At 45.0% G+C, this 16,700-nt stretch overlaps 1 protein-coding gene across 7 annotated transcripts in view; it reads left to right on the top strand.

The window, feature by feature from the left end:
• Positions 1-16,700, top strand: part of LOC121715367 (tight junction protein ZO-2-like) — an 87,517-nt gene that overhangs the window by 67,259 nt on the left and 3,558 nt on the right. For all 7 annotated transcript variants that reach the window (XM_042101015.1, XM_042101016.1, XM_042101013.1 and 4 more), the window contains 9 exons: positions 2,494-2,602; positions 4,850-5,069; positions 7,275-7,459; positions 8,791-8,886; positions 9,865-9,944; positions 10,620-10,830; positions 11,311-11,411; positions 12,429-12,662; positions 14,513-14,629. In XM_042101015.1, coding sequence (XP_041956949.1) covers positions 2,494-2,602; positions 4,850-5,069; positions 7,275-7,459; positions 8,791-8,886; positions 9,865-9,944; positions 10,620-10,830; positions 11,311-11,411; positions 12,429-12,662; positions 14,513-14,629 — 1,353 coding nt within the window. The remainder of the gene's footprint in view (positions 1-2,493; positions 2,603-4,849; positions 5,070-7,274; positions 7,460-8,790; positions 8,887-9,864; positions 9,945-10,619; positions 10,831-11,310; positions 11,412-12,428; positions 12,663-14,512; positions 14,630-16,700) is intronic.

Genomic DNA, 16,700 nt, shown 5'->3' with positions numbered 1-16,700 from the left:
GCCAGAGTCACACCTGGTTAACAGCCAGAAACTTCATATTTCAGTGTTACTCCTCTCACTATATCTCTTTCTCCTTGATGAAACAAAAGCCATGGTGTATTTAATTTCCCTTTTCCTTTTCTTTATTAAACTGGTGTTCAATAGCCTGGTGAAAAAAAAAACAATAGTGATGTTCAACGAAGTGTGGACATGAATCTATAAGAGGCCACAAACAATTTCATAGCTCATAGCATAACTTTCATAGCATCATTGCTTTTATAGTTCCCAACTCTCCATATCTCTATTCCCCAGTGTGCAGTCAACTCCGAGAGAGAGAGAGAGAGAGAGAGAGAGAGAGAGAGAGAGAGAGAGAGAGAGAGAGAGAGAGAGAGAGAGAGAGAGAGAGAGACGACGCCGCACGGGGCGGAGAGAGAGAGAGAGAGAGGCAGGCATATTGATAATATTCCTCCACAGTTCATTTCACTGGGTGTCTGTGCTCAGACTTAACCTAACATAATAAAAGCTCTTAATATGTCCCCTTATGATCCAGAGGATGTTAATAAGCTGAGTCACTTCATCAGTCTCACGCTGGGATTAGGCCCAAAAAGAAACCAAATTAAAAAACTGCGTCAGTGAACCCGGGTGCCCAGCGGGAGGTGGGGGACAGACCGTCCGCCCCGTGCGGCTAGCGTTGTCCTCACACAGCCCCCTCCTGGTGCATTCCACCCAGCTGTTACAGCAGCAGGAGAACGCCAGGCCAAATATGTGCAGTGGATCTGGCACCGGCCTGGCTAATTCACGGGCCACACTCGACCCAGAAGTGAGCCAGAGCTGGCCGAGAGAATCAGCCACTAAGAGGTCTGGCAGATTTACAGGCCAAATGGAGACGGTCTGGCAGATTCACAGGCCAGATGGAGGCCAGAACTGGTTCACAATCAGCTGCGGTCTGGCTAGATTAGGGTCCGGTGGGGTGGAGTGGTGGGGGATGGGGGGACAGTAGATGAGAGGGCGCTCATGATTGGACTGTAGTCTGCTGAGAGCCGCCAGTCAGAGACACACACACACACACACACACACACAATTAAAATTTTTTTTTTTTTTATATAAATAATTATTAGGCCACTCACACTCATGCTATATTGCTTAAATAAAAAAAAACAAGCCCATTTCTGTGCTGTTTTGGTTTCTTCTGGAATTATAAGAAAATGTCCCTAAGCAATAGGAGACTGGTTGGGTAAAAAAAAAAAACACTACCACATCAGCATTGGTTGTAATGATTTTTTTTTCTCACATTAAATGTAGGCAACAAGACGTGTCATTTTATCATGGACAAAAATCAAGTGCACATCACGTGAACAACATATGCACCGTAACAATCCAACGGATTAGCAATGGTCTTTTCGTGGAGACTACGCTCAGAGCAGCTGCAGAACAACAGCGAGCGGAAAACGGGCTATAGAGATGACGATTGCTGGGGCTGGGGAACGTGAGTCCGGGCGTGTGCAGGCCCGAACTGCACTGTATGACCACTGAGCATAGATAAACAGTAAAATGTAGCTGGGACGGAACCCATGAATGAAAATAGCCTATTTATTTCAGGTAGCCTATTTTTGCACCAAAAATATGTGAAAACCATGAAAGTTTAAAATGTAAAAAAAAAAAAAAAAAACCTCGTCCCAGCGCCCCCCTAGGTAGTACGAACGCCCCCGTTGAGAAACCCTACATTAGTCAAAGGGAAAGGGCAGTTTAATTCGATGCGCTGAGTTGTAGCTGAATTACGCCGCTGCCCCTCCTGCAGCATCACTGCCACGGCCTGTTGCCCCCAGAAACATGAATCTTCCTCGGCTGCCTGGGGAACTCACATGCTCTCGGTTTGGGTGTACATCCTCGAGTTCCCCTCCCCTCAAGCACATCTACATGAATCATTACTCTGTGACATGTTCTCATTTCCCCTGTTTATGTGTGTGTATATGTGTGTGTGTGTGTGTGTGTGTGTGTGTGTGTGTGTGTGGTTTTGTTTTTCGTCTGTTTGACAGACTGTAGAAGAGTATTTGGGTGTTGGCCTGCATATTTACTGTGCTTTTTGTGTTTGTGTATCTTTGTTTGTGCATATCTATGTGTGTGCTTTTTGTGTTTGTGTATCTTTGTTTGTGCATATCTATGTGTGTGCTTTTTGTGTTTGTGTATCTTTGTTTGTACATATCTATGTGTGTGCTCTGTTTTCTTTGAGTATGTACAATAGATATATGTATTATGTATGTGCATGTGTAATTATATCTGTATGTTTTTATATGTATTGAATTCATGAATTTATACATTAACATTGTCTGTGTGTGTGTGTGTGTGTGTGTGTGTGTGTGTGTGTGTGTGTGTGTGTGTGTGTGTGTGTGTGTGTGTGTGTGTGTGTGTGTGTGCGTGTGTGTGTGTGTGTGTGCGCGCGCGCGTGTATGTTTGTGTTTGTGTTTGTGTGTGTGTGTGTGTTTGTGTGTGTGTGTACCTACCGTTCCTCCATAGGTGAATAATGTGGACTTTCGGGGCATCGTGCGCGAGGAGGCCGTGCTGTTCCTGCTGGAGATCCCTAAGGGAGACAACGTGACCATCCTGGCGCAGAACAAATCTGACGGTGAGACCAAGCAAGAGGAAGACAGGGAGGAGGAGGAGGAAGAGCAGAAGCTGCCTCTCCAGGAGATTTATCTCTAGACACTTCCTCCTCTATAACCTTACCTGCTTCCTGATCATTTAGCTCTTTTGTTGGTTGTTGTTGCCAGCAGTTTTGCTGTCTGTGTTGCTGCTCAGAGGAGCTTGCAGAGGGTTATTTTGGTGAAGGGTGTTGTGTCCCGTCAGTGTAAGATGCGTTAGGGGGCTGTGAATCATTCCTCAATTGAACAGCATGTCGAAGGCTGAGGGCGGCCACAGAGGTGAGTGTACGAGTGTTTGTGGTCTGCGTGCGAGTGTTTGGAATCTCTACATGGACACGTTGGATCTGAGGATTGAGTCATATAACACACAAGTATAAGCACAAATCATGTGCAGTACTTAAATACAGACTCACACATAAACACATACACATACGTATGAGTATGTGTTTATGTGAGTCTATATTTAAGTACTGCACATGTTCTCTCTCTCTCTTTCTTTCTCTCTCTGTCCCTCTCTCTTTCACATACAGGCACAGCCCACCACCACCACCTCTGTCTGTCATACACACACACACTAATTTCCATAGACACACATGCATACATCTATTAGTGCATTATACTGTGTTGTTTGTATGTGTGTGTGTGTGTGTGTGTGTGTGTGTGTGTGTGTGTGTGTGTGTGTGTGTGTGTGTGTCGTGGCTGTGGGGCAGTCTGTCTGGTCTGTCTGTTTGTGTGCGTGAGTGAGTGCTCATCTGTGCTGGTGAACAGTGTTTGACAGTGTTAGCAGGCTCATCTGCATCTGTTGGTGAGGGGTGTGTGTGTGTGTGTGTGTGTGTGTGTGTGTGTGTGTTGGGTGGGTGGAGCAATCCATTAGCAAGTCAGATAGTGTGAAGTAAGCATCTGGGTCGTGGAGGGTGAGCTGGTATTGAATTTGGAAACCCACCAAATCCCTTGGCCTCCACTCTCCTCTCTCTCCTTCCTGCCCTCTCTCTCTCCCCCTCTCCTCTCTTTCTCTCCCTCTTTCCCTCTCTCTCTCCCTCTTTCCCTCTCTCCTCCCTCTCTCTCGTCAGGAATGAGCCAGACTGGGACAGGGGGACAAGCTGGCCTGACCTCTGCTGTCACACTCTCTCTCTTTCTCTCTTCCTTTTTCCATGCCTCTCTCCCTGCTCTGTCTCTCTCTTCCCATCTCTCTATCTCTGCTCTCTCTTGCCCTCCCTCTCTTTTTCTTTTCATTCTCTCTCTGTTTCTTACTTCTCCCTCTCTTTCTCTCTCTTTCTCACTCTCCCCCCTCATCTTCAGCCAACTCATCTTGCTCACATATACACAAACACATACTTAATCTTCACCTCTCCTCTTCTCTCCGCTTACCCACCCTGCGTTCTTCCCACTCTCCCTCCATCCGTCTCTATCCCTCTATCTCTCTGTGTGAACTAAATCAGTGTCCTGGTAGCCAGAGGCTCTGCTGGGGTCTTACCATGACACTGGGGGGGGAGGGGGGGGTGGTTGGCAGTTGCATATGAGTGACGAGTGATTAGTGAAGTGGGTCTGCGTACGAACAGTCTGACCCACATAAAGGGCCTCCGTTGGACACTTCGGTCGCCGCGGCAGCACGTGCTAACCGTATCGCCAAGGCCCAGCTTTGACGCACTCCCAGCGTTGAGACGGTGACAAGCTAAATCCATCTCCGTCAGCCCTCCAGTCAGTTTAATTGTCGTCACCCCAGTTAAGGTCTGATTGTTCCCTGTCACAATGAGTTCATTTGCTGGCTTGCTTACTTGGTGCTTCCATTCTTCTGCTGTCTTTAAAGTCTATTAGAGCCATGCAGAGTCAGACAAGACTGCAGTGCTTCGTGATGAGAGAGCACATCTGGGCTTTTACTCTTTAAACATGCCCACAACATGAGGGAACCATTTCCAATCACTGTTGGGTGACAACCACTAATTTACGCTCTGCCCTCATAAAACATTAAATAGAGAAATTTCAAATGCAGTAAACACACATATTATTCTTTTTGTTATTATTCTATAATTTAGCCCAAATTGACCTGGAGTTGTCTCCATAGATACATGGTAATAAACATCTCTCTCCACTCCATATATTTGAAGTCATGGGTGTAAAATAGGATGATAAACTAGGGGTGGCTGAACTCAGTGTGTGTGTGTGTGTGTGTCTCTCTCTCTCTCTCTCCCTTTATCTCCTCTATCTCTCCATCTTTGTGCGTCATGCCCCAGTTTACGACGACATCCTGGTGTCTGGCCGCGGGGACTCATTCTTCATCCGGACCCACTTTGAGTACGAGAAGGAAGTGCCCCAGAGTCTGGCCTTCAGCCGCGGCCAGATCTTCAAGGTGGTGGACACACTGTACGATGGCAAGCTGGGCAACTGGCTGGCCGTCCGCATGGGCAAGGACCACCAGCTGCTGGAGAAGGGCATCATCCCCAATAAGAGCAGGTGACCTGGGGTTACACTCAAACCTCTCAGAACTACTCTAAAAATGAGATTACTAGCAGATGCTTTAGCACACTTTATATTAGTTGTACTCAAGGACTTAACTTGACAATATGCTTGTTCTTTTGGGTTGGATTAGTACAGAGCCCAGGAGCTGTCATTGCAAGATATTTTTTGGTATATATCCAGAAAATGTGCGCTTATTTTACTAAATTGTGTGCACATTTTACTAAATTGAGAGCACAATTTAGTAAAACGTGTGCACATTCTCTCGATACACAAAAATATCTTGCGATGACACCTCCTGGGCTCCGTAGATGAGATCCACAGTATGTGTAGGTTTAAAATGTATTAACATGTATAAGTAAGGGATAACGGCCGCCGAGGTGTCCTGTTATACGGAATTAATGGACGAGGCCGAGGGGCAAAGAACTCCCCGACGCGCAGCGCGCCGCCTGAGTCCATTAATTCCGTATAACTGGACACACCTCAAAGGCCGTTATCCCGCTTATCACCCGGTTGCCACTGTAAAGCCATGCATTTATAGCACGCAAAGGAAACACGCGGTTCCGTTTAAAAAGAAGCCCACTAGTTCAGCTTGTTGTACAATTTTCGTTGGCCTTATAACAGCGATACCATGGACAGTTAGCTTGTTTACAGTTGATTCCATTGTTGCGAAGCCTGCCTCCAGGCTCAACCGTCGTCCTACTATGGTTGTTATAGTTACCATTCATAAGCATTGATATGGAACGGTGATTAAACTTTTTTTACCAGATTTACTTCATAGGTGTCCTATTCAGCCAATCAGAAAAGAGTATTTCTTCTCTCCGGGTGATAACAACATATTAAAGTGCACAACATATTAAAGTGGATTTATTCAGTGCTTATGTGAGTACACAGTACACATAATATAAACTGGCACTGATGCTTCACAGTGCACCCACACATCCATCAAGGCTGATCCCTGCTGGACATGTTGTGTTCCCTCCTGTGTATATTGTGGTGTTTGTGGCACAGGTTTGAATCTTAGGGCCAAATTAGTAGGAAGAATGTAGATGAGTGTCCAAAGGGAGTGAGAAGTACCAGGCTTGGATAAAGCCCACATTAATCCCTGACATATTAAATCAACAGGGAGGGAGCAGAGTGTTTGAGAGCGGCCGCCATTACATTTCATTAGCGCTGCTGAGGGGAGACTGAACTCTCTCCCCTGAGCCACTCTGGGTCTTTCTGTGGTTTACTCCTTCTGCCCGTGTCTTGTTTTCTCTTCTTTGTTATTTGTTCCGTTTAGTTTAATTCAGAGTCACTGTTTTGCATGACACATGCATACAGTGTTGTCAAAGTAGAGGAGAATAATATAACGGCAGTAATAACAACAACACCTTACATTTATATAGCGCTTTTCTCGATACTCAAAGCGCGTCACATGGATGGGGGACCTCACTAGTAACCACCACCAATGTGTAGCACCCACCTGGGTGATGCACAGCAGCCATTATGCGCCAGAACGCTCACCACACACCAGCTTGTGGTGGAGATTGAGGGAGTGAATGAACCAATTACAGTGGGGGATGATTAGGGGGCCAGATTGAATGAGCCAAGTTGGGAATTTAGCCAGGACACCAGGGAACCCCCTACTCTTTGCGATAAGTGCCATGGGATCTTTAATGACCACAGTGAGTCAGGACCTCGGTTTAACGTCTCATCCGAAGGATGGCATCTCCTACAGTGCAGTGTCCCTGTCACGGCACTGGGGCATTGGGATCGATCTTTTTTGGCCGGAGGGAAGAGTGCCACCTACTGGCCACCCACCAAAACCACTTCCAGCAGCAACCTAGTTTTCCAAGGAGGTCTCCCATCCAAGTACTAACCAGGCCCACACCTGCTTAGCTTCAGTAATTCAGCTAAGACAAGGTATCCATTGGTCTGGCTGCTGGTAATTAAAGTTAAAGTCAAGACTGGTGTTTAGCAGACATTTTTATCGAAAGTGACTTGGAGTCGTAACAGCGGGTTCTGGAATGGAACCCGGACCGGCTAATTATCAGTTGGTTATCAGGTGGCTACTGCTGCTCCACCACACCTGCATTCAAGTGAAATAGTGATGAACCAGAGAGGAGTGGGGCAGTTAGTGTTCCAGAGTCTTTGAATGAGCTACTTGTCTCTCTCCCTCTCATTCCTCCCCCCTCTCTCTCTTTCATACCCCCTCCACAGAGCTGATCAGATGGCCAGCGTGCAGAACTCGTGCCGGGCGACGGGCAGTGATCGGGCAGACTTCTGGCGTCTGCGTGGCCAGCGGGCGGCCAAGAAGAAGGACCTGCGCAAGAGCCGCGAGGACCTGACCTCCACCCCCGTCAGCACGCGCTTCCCCGCCTACGAGAGGGTGGTGCTGAGAGAGGGTAAGGGGCAGAGACAGAGGGCAATACACAATACAAAAATACATCCAAAATGAATATTCATTATATATGTAATAATACATATAATACTTATAATAATATGTATACAGAAATGTCCTGTGTATTAGCCACATTGTATATAAGCCGCAGGACAGTGTTTTATGCAAGTTAAAAAAACTAAAACATATTAATACCATATTAACTGCCCCCGTGTAGTAACCTCATAGCTGAAGAAATTTTGCAAAATCAATGTATAAACCGCGGCTAATAGTTGTGAAATTACGGTATACCAAGGCACACAATTCATTTTGAATATTAGATGCTTTTAAAATGAGATTTTATTTGATGCTATTTTGTTATGCTTATGAAGTTAAACTGAGAAAGAGTGGGCAGTAAAAGTCAGCCAGAGGAAGACAGTGCTTCACTTCACTCCTCCACAGCAGGCCGTAGTGCTAAGTGGAGATGTTTGGAGACGGGGACGCCCTCTGCTCACACAAGCACATTCAGAGAGAGGAGATGGAGCTTAACGTTAAGAGACAGATAGTACAGACATTGACAGACAGATGCAGAGAGCAAAGCCGGGACAAAGAGTTGTACAGAGTCAGGACCGTGAAGGCAGCAAACATTTCTGAAAAGGAGACTGAGAGAGGGGAGAGAGTGAGAGAGTGAGAGAGTGAGAGAGTGAAGGAGGAGGGAAAGAGAGTGATGGAGAGAGAAAGAAATACAGAAGAAGAGAAGGACAGAGAGAGAGAGAGAGAGAGAGAGAGAGAGAAAGAGAGAGAGAAAGAGAGAGAGAGAGGCCACAGAGTCTGAGAGAGTCAGAGAGCTGTGAAGAGCAATGAGGCAGCAAGTGTACAGGGCAGCACTTTGCTATCGTAAAAGATAGTTTCAGACAGCAAACACATCAGTATAACGTGCTCGCGGATGGCCCGTATTGATTAAAGAATTAACAGCCCTCCTCCACTGGGCTAACTGCTCACAGAGGGCTGCATCTGTCTCATAGCCATCTCTCTCTCGCTCTCTGTCTCTCTCTCTCTCTCTCTATGTGTAATGGTAAATAATCTATAAAGTACAAATCTGTGCTGTTCATTAATCAAGTAAACTGTGAAGCAAACTTTTATTTCCAGTCGCTCAGCATTTCATGGTTTCATGGTTTAAGCTGACCGTTTAAGTGACACGAATGAACAGTTTTTATTAGATGTTATACACTGGTTTTATGTCTAGGGCAATTTAGAAGGTTTTTTTCCCTTTATAGCTGACTCTACACCTATCACTTTTCATAAACCCTCCCTCCCTCTCTTTACCTCTCTCGCTCGCTCTCTATCATCTCTCAGCTGGTTTCAGGAGACCTGTGGTGCTGTTCGGGCCCATCGCTGATGCTGCCAGTGATAAACTGGCTTCTGAGCTCCCAGACCAGTTTGTTGTTGCCAGTAAGTAACATTTTTTATTTCTGTAGAACTCTCTATCATCAGTGCCATGCCTTGATTACAGGTGCCCCTTAACATTCTGTCCACTCTCCTCATTTGTTTCTCCCATCAACAGTGTTAGTGTTTATTGTCCTTACTGAAGAACAATATTGGCTAGGGGCAATCATGTAAACAATGCCTTAGACAGAGGTTAGGAAATACAAATCATGTTTTGGGAGGGGATGAGGAAGTGGGAGTAGGAGCTTCCTCATTAATATCTGAATGGTGCTGTGGGATGAGTCCCACCTCTCTAAAAGTCATTTCCTCACCACATCCCCTCTGAATCACATCTTTGTTCATTCACATGACAAAATAATTTTTCTGTCTGACTTGATGGATATGGGTGCATTCATCTGCCTGAGAGTATAGGATACAGATTTACAACCGTAATGTAGTTAGACACGGACCACAGATGGCTTTCTTGAATGAATAAATGTATTCCAGTAAATTTTGAGACCACAAGTTTTGTATCAAAGCTCCACTAGCAAAATTGGTTTCCTTCCTGTTTAAAAGCTAATAAGGTTTGCCTTATGTCTGCCTTTTAGAGACCAGAGAAATATTAAATTCCTCATGACATCCTTGGAAACCTACCTTTGCAATTAGAATGTAACAGTTTTCTGAATTTGCACGTATCCACACACATGTTATTGTTATTCTTCCAAAGGACATCTTCAACACGTTAAAACTGAGTTGCACTTAGCTCTTTTCAGTGTGACTGTAAAGCTATAGGTGCTTAAAGTACTAAAGCTAAAAGCAGATGATTAGAAATATCCTTGCCATATTCAGGTTACTGTCTTGCTTGCGACGTTGGCTCCATGAGTGATTTGGCTGGGTGACAGTGGGTGATTGTGTCTTGGGTTGCCTCTGCTGTGTTGAATAACTCATGAAGTGAGTGGGGCTGCATTTCTCTCTGCCTGCTCTGTGCTCTATCTCCTCTCCTAGAAACCGAGCCCAAAGACGCCGGCTCAGAAAAGTCATCTGGGGTGGTACGCCTGAACACCATCAGGCAAATCATAGAGCAGGTAACACATACCATACGCACACACACACACACACGCACGTGTACAAGCACTTGCACAGACACACACACACACACACACACACACACACACACACACACACACACACACACACACACACACACACACACACACACACACAAACACACACACACACACACATACACACACGGACATGCACACAGACTTAAACACAAACATACATATGTATGCATACACATACATACTGTACATCCACTGACACACACAGCATTTACCACCTGCATGGACACATGGACATGCACAAGCTCACCTGGACGCAGGTCAACAGGGCCGTGCTTTAGCATACATGCAAACATGCTGCAATCAAAGGGCAGAGTTGTTAAACAGCTTCGTTTGTAGAACTGAGCGCAGTGCTTTCGGCATTACTACAGCAGAAAAAGGAAGACAAACGCAGAATGTCTGTTGACAGTACCTGAGAAGTCCCTGGATAATTGATATAATTGCAACATGAAGATGTAAAGACAGACAGTTTTCCATTCACGGATTAGGCCTAGTTGTAGATTAAAAGCTTTTTTTCAGGGGAGATTTTAATTGAAATTTTCTTTTAGTGTAGTCTTTAGACTAGTCTTAATCCATGTTCAGGAAACCGACTGGTAATGTTTGTAATCTGCTTGCCTCTCTAATGCCCCCAACCAGGACAAGCACGCTCTGTTGGACGTGACGCCCAAGGCAGTGGACACGCTCAACTACACCCAGTGGTATCCCATCGTCATCTTCTTTAATCCCGACTCCAAGCAGGGCGTCAAGACCATGCGACAGAGGATCATTCCCAACTCCAACCGCAGTGCCCGCAAGCTGTTCGACCAGGCGGTCAAGCTCAGGAAAACCTGCTCACACCTCTTCACCGGTCAGTCCTGGACAGGGATGAATAGAGTGGAGTGGTTCCCACTTCATTTGCAATGGGCTGCAACATTTTTCAAATTTCTACACTCCATAAGCTTCAGACTTTTAAAACTATGGACTACAAAGAGTCTTTTATCATTTTAGGTTTTAAGAAACCTATAATGTTCTGTCATCTTGTTTTCATGATTCATGTTTTTGTCCAGGTGGAAAAATATTACACTAACATGAATTGCAAAGTAATTTTCTTTGTGAATGAACTTTGTGAACTGAATTTCACCAAAGACCATATGTTGAACTTCTTACACAGCGAGCTGTTGACTGTGGTACAACATTATTATGCAGTTGTTCTCTCTGTGATGGTGACCCATGATGATCTAAATGTTCCTCTGTGTTATCCTTCTCTCTATCCCTTCCTATCTCTGCCCTCCTCACATCTACCCTACAATCTTTCTTCGGGCTCTATGTGGCCTCGTTGCCTCCACAGCCACCATTGACTTAAACTCGGCGAACGACGCCTGGTACGGCAGCGTGAAAGACTCCATCAGGGAGCAGCAAACTCAGGCGGTCTGGGTCTCAGAGGGGAAGGTAAACACAGTGCTCAGACACAGCGCCTTCTCTTCTCAACCCCCCCCCCCCCCACACACACACACACACAAACAAACACACACACACACACACAATATCATATTAGGTCACCAGATTCAATAAATGTTCTGATGTATGCCAATCATAGCAGTTCATAAATGATGGTAAGGGACTAATGGACACATACAGTATACTATACATATAGAAAAACATTATCATACACACACAGCACCACAACCTTTCGTCTTTGCATTTCTTGTCATTCAAGACTTCCTGTAACTTTTTCTTAACTTTCTCTGACATCCTATACTTTGGTAATCCTAGAGTACTCTTTAATGCCTGTCATTCAAAGAGAGTCATAGTAGTCATTCCTCCAGTTTCTTTTCCTAGTCCTGTTTTTTCTCTCCTACTCTTAGTGCAGTGACTTGTAGTAGCTGTCATTCTGGGCATGCTCTTATAGTGTTTCATCCTTTCTTTGGTGGCTCCACTCTACAGCTTGGTTCTTCCTTTTTCTTTTTGTTTTTCTTCTTCTGCTTCTACTTCTTCTCTTTCTCCTTCTTTGTCCTCTTTTTCTACTACTACTTCTTCTACTTCTACTTCTTCTTTTTCTTCTACTTCTTCATCTTCTTCTTTCTCTTCTTCTTCTTCTTCTTCTACTTCTTCTTCTCTTTCTCCTTCTTTGTCCTCTTTTTCTACTACTACTTCTTCTACTTCTACTTCTTTTTCTTCTACTTCTTCATCTTTCTCTTCTTCTTCTACTTCTTCTCTTTCTCCTTCTTTGTCCTCTTTTTCTACTACTACTTCTTCTACTTCTACTTCTTCTTTTTCTTCTACTTCTTCTACTTCTTCTTTTTCTTCTTCTTCTTCTTCTACTTCTTCTCTTTCTCCTACTCTTTACTTCTTTGTCCTCTTCTTCTACTACTACTACTACTTCTTCTTCTCCTTCTTCTTCTTCTTCTTCTTCTTCTTCTTCGTTCACTCCTCTCTGTACAAAGATCCATCATGTGTCTCTTTTAGCTGGACGGGACGGAGGCGGACCTTGACCTCCATGACGACCGCATGTCGTACCTGTCGGCCATGAGTGCCGACTACCTGAGCGCAGACAGCCGGCTGGCCAGCGATTATGAGGACACGGCAGACGAGGGCGGCGTATACACGGACAACGAGCCCGAGGGCGAGACGCTGCTGCAGAGCAGCCTGCTGCATGGGTCGGCCATCAGCCGCTCCTCTGAGCCCGTCATGCCAGAGGAGGTTAGACACACACACACACACACACACACACACACACACACACACACACACACACACACACACAGACAGACCCTGGTTAGCACAGAGCTGACAGACACCAAATCCAAACCAATTTGCAAATGTATACACACATACACACATAACACACTTAAATGCAAGTACACACCACATACACACAGAAACAAACATTCCATATACATTTTATAACTTTGCATTTATGTTAATAGTGAATGTACTCAACTGTTGCTAGCTCAATGGACAGTGACATGTTCATAGGAGAAATGAGGCTTGGATCATCTGCTGATGCTAAGAAGTAATGCTTCTGCCCTCTACAGTTCAATTTGATTATTGCAGTTACTGTAGGAGGTCTCAAATTAAGTATGTCTTTTGGAGGGAGGGTTTACACAGGGATAGTACAATGCACAGTTGGATGTTCATAAATATATAATTTGATGCTGCCCCATACTGATCCATGAATTTAGTAGAAGAGTGACTTCATTCTATTTTGGATATTTAAACATTGACTTTTAAAAGCCAACAGACATACGGTACTTTGATACACACACACACACACACACACACACACACACACACACTGACTCATACACACATACTCTCTGACTCACCCCTCTATCCACTGCCCAGTTTAAGCTATCCAGGAACTGTGTCTGACCTCTCTGTAGTCCTGTGGTAGCAGACCCCCCTCTCGGCAGTGTTGAGCGACTCCAAAAATAGTTCCCACCTGAGTTTATTACGCATTCACATCTATAGTGCACAACCTGGGATGGCCAACCTTAAAAGCCCACACAGGGGTGCAGATGGTGCTGTGACAGCTTGCTAAGTGTACTTTTAATTTGTAAGAGTGAGTTGCAGTCGAGCTCTACTCCTCTATGGGTGTTACTCTCCACTGTTGGATGTCCCTTTGTGTCATACAGTATCATCAAATCTGCAGCCAGCAGCATTGCTACACCATACTTATTTCATTAACTGCAGTGTTTGGAGTTTTAAAAGAACAAACATGCCCTGGCAAACACAGTCTCTGACTCTGACTCTCCACTACTGCCCAGTTGCAGCGACGGAACTGGAACTGTGTTTGACCCCCTGCGTCTTCCTGTGACCAAACCCTTCCTTCCACTGCATCAACGGCAGAAATGGTTATGACATACTGCGTTCACGCCTAAGTGCATACCGCATGGGAGACCTTAAAAGCCCCCTACAGAGGTGTGGGTCATGCTGGGACAGCTTTCTAACCGCGCTTTCATTTTTTAAGGGGTGAAAGGCAGTGGAGACTCATTTTCAGCACAAAAACAGTCAAATAAAATGAATGCTTGGCAAATTGCAAAGTCAGTCTAGCAAAGTTCTCATGCATGAACTAATGGTATCATGTGGCTTTTAGCTGACCCACAAATGTTTGTGCTAAGGATCTTTCTCATGGTATTACATTTGCAAATAGGTTTTGCATAGTAAATAAGCACGCTTTAGTTAGACTTTAGACTTAGCACTTTTCCCAGCATTTCAATTAGGGCCCTTTGAGTGTCATGCAATAAACTGTGCTTACTATTTCTCCATCTCTGGAAAGGGTTACAGAGTGAGGCCCTCCTGTGGTTCACTTGTTTTGGAGAGAAATGTACGGGAAGAGTCTGACAGTATTGATGTTTTAGCTGAGACAGTGTTGACATCTCAATTTTTTAGCAGCGTTGACCTTAAAAAGGAAGACACAGCAGATGTGTCAAACCGAAAGCAAGTTGCCCTCTCCTGCCCTCTTCCTCTCCTTTGCTGCACATCTTCTCCTGTTCACCCTCTCCTCTCCTCTCCTCTCTCCATCCACCCCCTCTCCCTGTGCCTCTCAGATCCTGCGCCGGTGTAGCCCTGAGATCCGCAGCCGCGTCAGGAGGGTGGGGAGCAGGGAGGTACTCAGCAGCGACCCCCCCGCCCCCATGTCCACTTTCCTACCCGAGCCCCCTAAGGTGAGCCCACGCAGAGCAACCCTCCTCCCCTATCTCCTCCCCCTCCTTCCACATCTGCCTTTGTCCCATGCGTGTCCTGGTTCCTCCCACCTGGACCCACAGCATCAGATGTTTCAGACCCGTCCCAGCTCCCACTCAGGCACACTCCATTAGGCAATCACAGAGCCTGTGGTGGGCTTAATTAACTGTGTCCAACCTGTGGAGAGGGAGATAGGAGGAGTGGGAGTAGGGGGAACATTCGGCGCATTCCACCCACGCACACACACACCTGCACTCCTACACACTCAGAAGGTCCACAGCCTGGGCTGCTCCTGTGAAGTGACCTCCATGGGCCACCATCTGGTCCAGCAGATGTAGCTGCACAGAGCTGTGCGTGGTAGAGGAAGATGTGGAACTCTATCACGTCTCCATAAGGTTCATAGAACGGCTCATTGTGCTGTGTGTTTAAACACTAGTATCTCTTGAAAATGTTTGTTTTGTTTGTTTGTTTACTTCTTGTCATTGCTGCTGTTCTAAGAAGAAGAACAGGTTCCTCTGGAGGAAGCCGGTCCCTGCGGGGTCTGACTCATCTCACTGCAGCTCTGTGGAACACACCGGTACCTCTTTAGAACCCAAAGACTATGTTGCCATAGAGAACCTGTTCTAGAGTGGCACCTAGCCTTGTGCTGATCCGTGTGCTGCTGTGTCACCCATAGAGATGTATTTGTCTCCAATAAGTCACTCTAGATTATAATACAAGAACCTAGTGTAAGGTTTGGCATCAGGTAGATAAATACACAGTGGCAGTTCTTGGTGTAGGTAGCACAGATAATATCTTACAGTGCTAGTGGATTGGGGAACCAGTGCTTTACTCTCCACCCCAGGACTGCCACTGTGCTTATTCTAGACATCGCTACCACTTCCGGTTTGGGACAACTTGCTGAAAACAAGGACAACTGAAATGAGTTAAAAAATGACACCGGCCAAATATTTGCCCATTTCGTTGGGTCATTTTTCTATGAGTCAGCTGGATGTATGTAGAGACAGTTAATCCAGCTGTCAACTTCAGACTGTAACGCTTTTGCCATTCTATCTACCTTATCAGAATAGTTCAATGAAATTTTCAATGAACAAATACAAGCATGTGGTTTTTGTTTTCACCGTGTGTAGCCCAGAGACTGCACTTTACATCAAGAGGAAATTACATGGTTGCGATGTCGAGAATAGTGACAGGACACTATTCTGTCTAAATTCCTCCATCTTTAGCATCACTGACTACGTGTCATAGACTGAAAGGAAAAGAAATGCCTGTTTTGGTTAAATGTGTTCTTGGTTTTAGAAAGAATCAGTAAGTTCATACAAGATTCCAATGGTAGCCTTTATTACTGTTGTCAGTTGTGTTTCTTCACATTTACATAACATTTACATTTATTGATTTAGCTGATGCTTGTATCCAAAGCGAATTACAAATGAAGAGTATCATTCAAGCCACAGTGTAACTATAAAGTATCTGTTGTATGATCTCTAATAGCTGGAGATGCTAGAGGAATAGTGAAACACTTTTGTCTAAAGCGACACATAACAATACAAATAACAACAATACAATACTGTAGTTAAATTTAACAGTAAACAATTTAAAAAGTTAGTAAGACTACATTAAGGAGAATAGCAATAATGAACAACAATTTTAATTCAATCAACAGCCTAATGAAAATAAACAAATACTATAATATACAAACCATAAAGCATAAAAAATGCTTAATAAACTAAGTGCATGTTGAACAGATATGCCTTTAGACCCCTCTTGAAAGACCCAAAACTATCACAGTAAAGGAGAGCACTGGGCAACTCCACCAACATGGAACCACTGAGGAAAAGAGTCTTGAGTTTGGCCTAGCGTTTATGGCTGGTCCACACAACAGACGCTCATCAGAAGACCGCAGTGGGCGGTTGGGATCATTGGAATATTGAATTAAGATAGCAGGGAGCAGATCCAGTCAGTGTCCTATAGGCCAAAGTGAGAGATTTCAATTTAATTCTGGCCACTATAGGGAGCCAGTGGAGAGTAACTAGCAAGTGAATAACATTCAAG

This window comes from Alosa sapidissima, chromosome 8, assembly GCF_018492685.1.
Source record: "Alosa sapidissima isolate fAloSap1 chromosome 8, fAloSap1.pri, whole genome shotgun sequence".
NCBI lineage: Eukaryota > Metazoa > Chordata > Actinopteri > Clupeiformes > Clupeidae > Alosa > Alosa sapidissima.
This window is presented reverse-complemented; position numbering and strand designations above follow the sequence as displayed.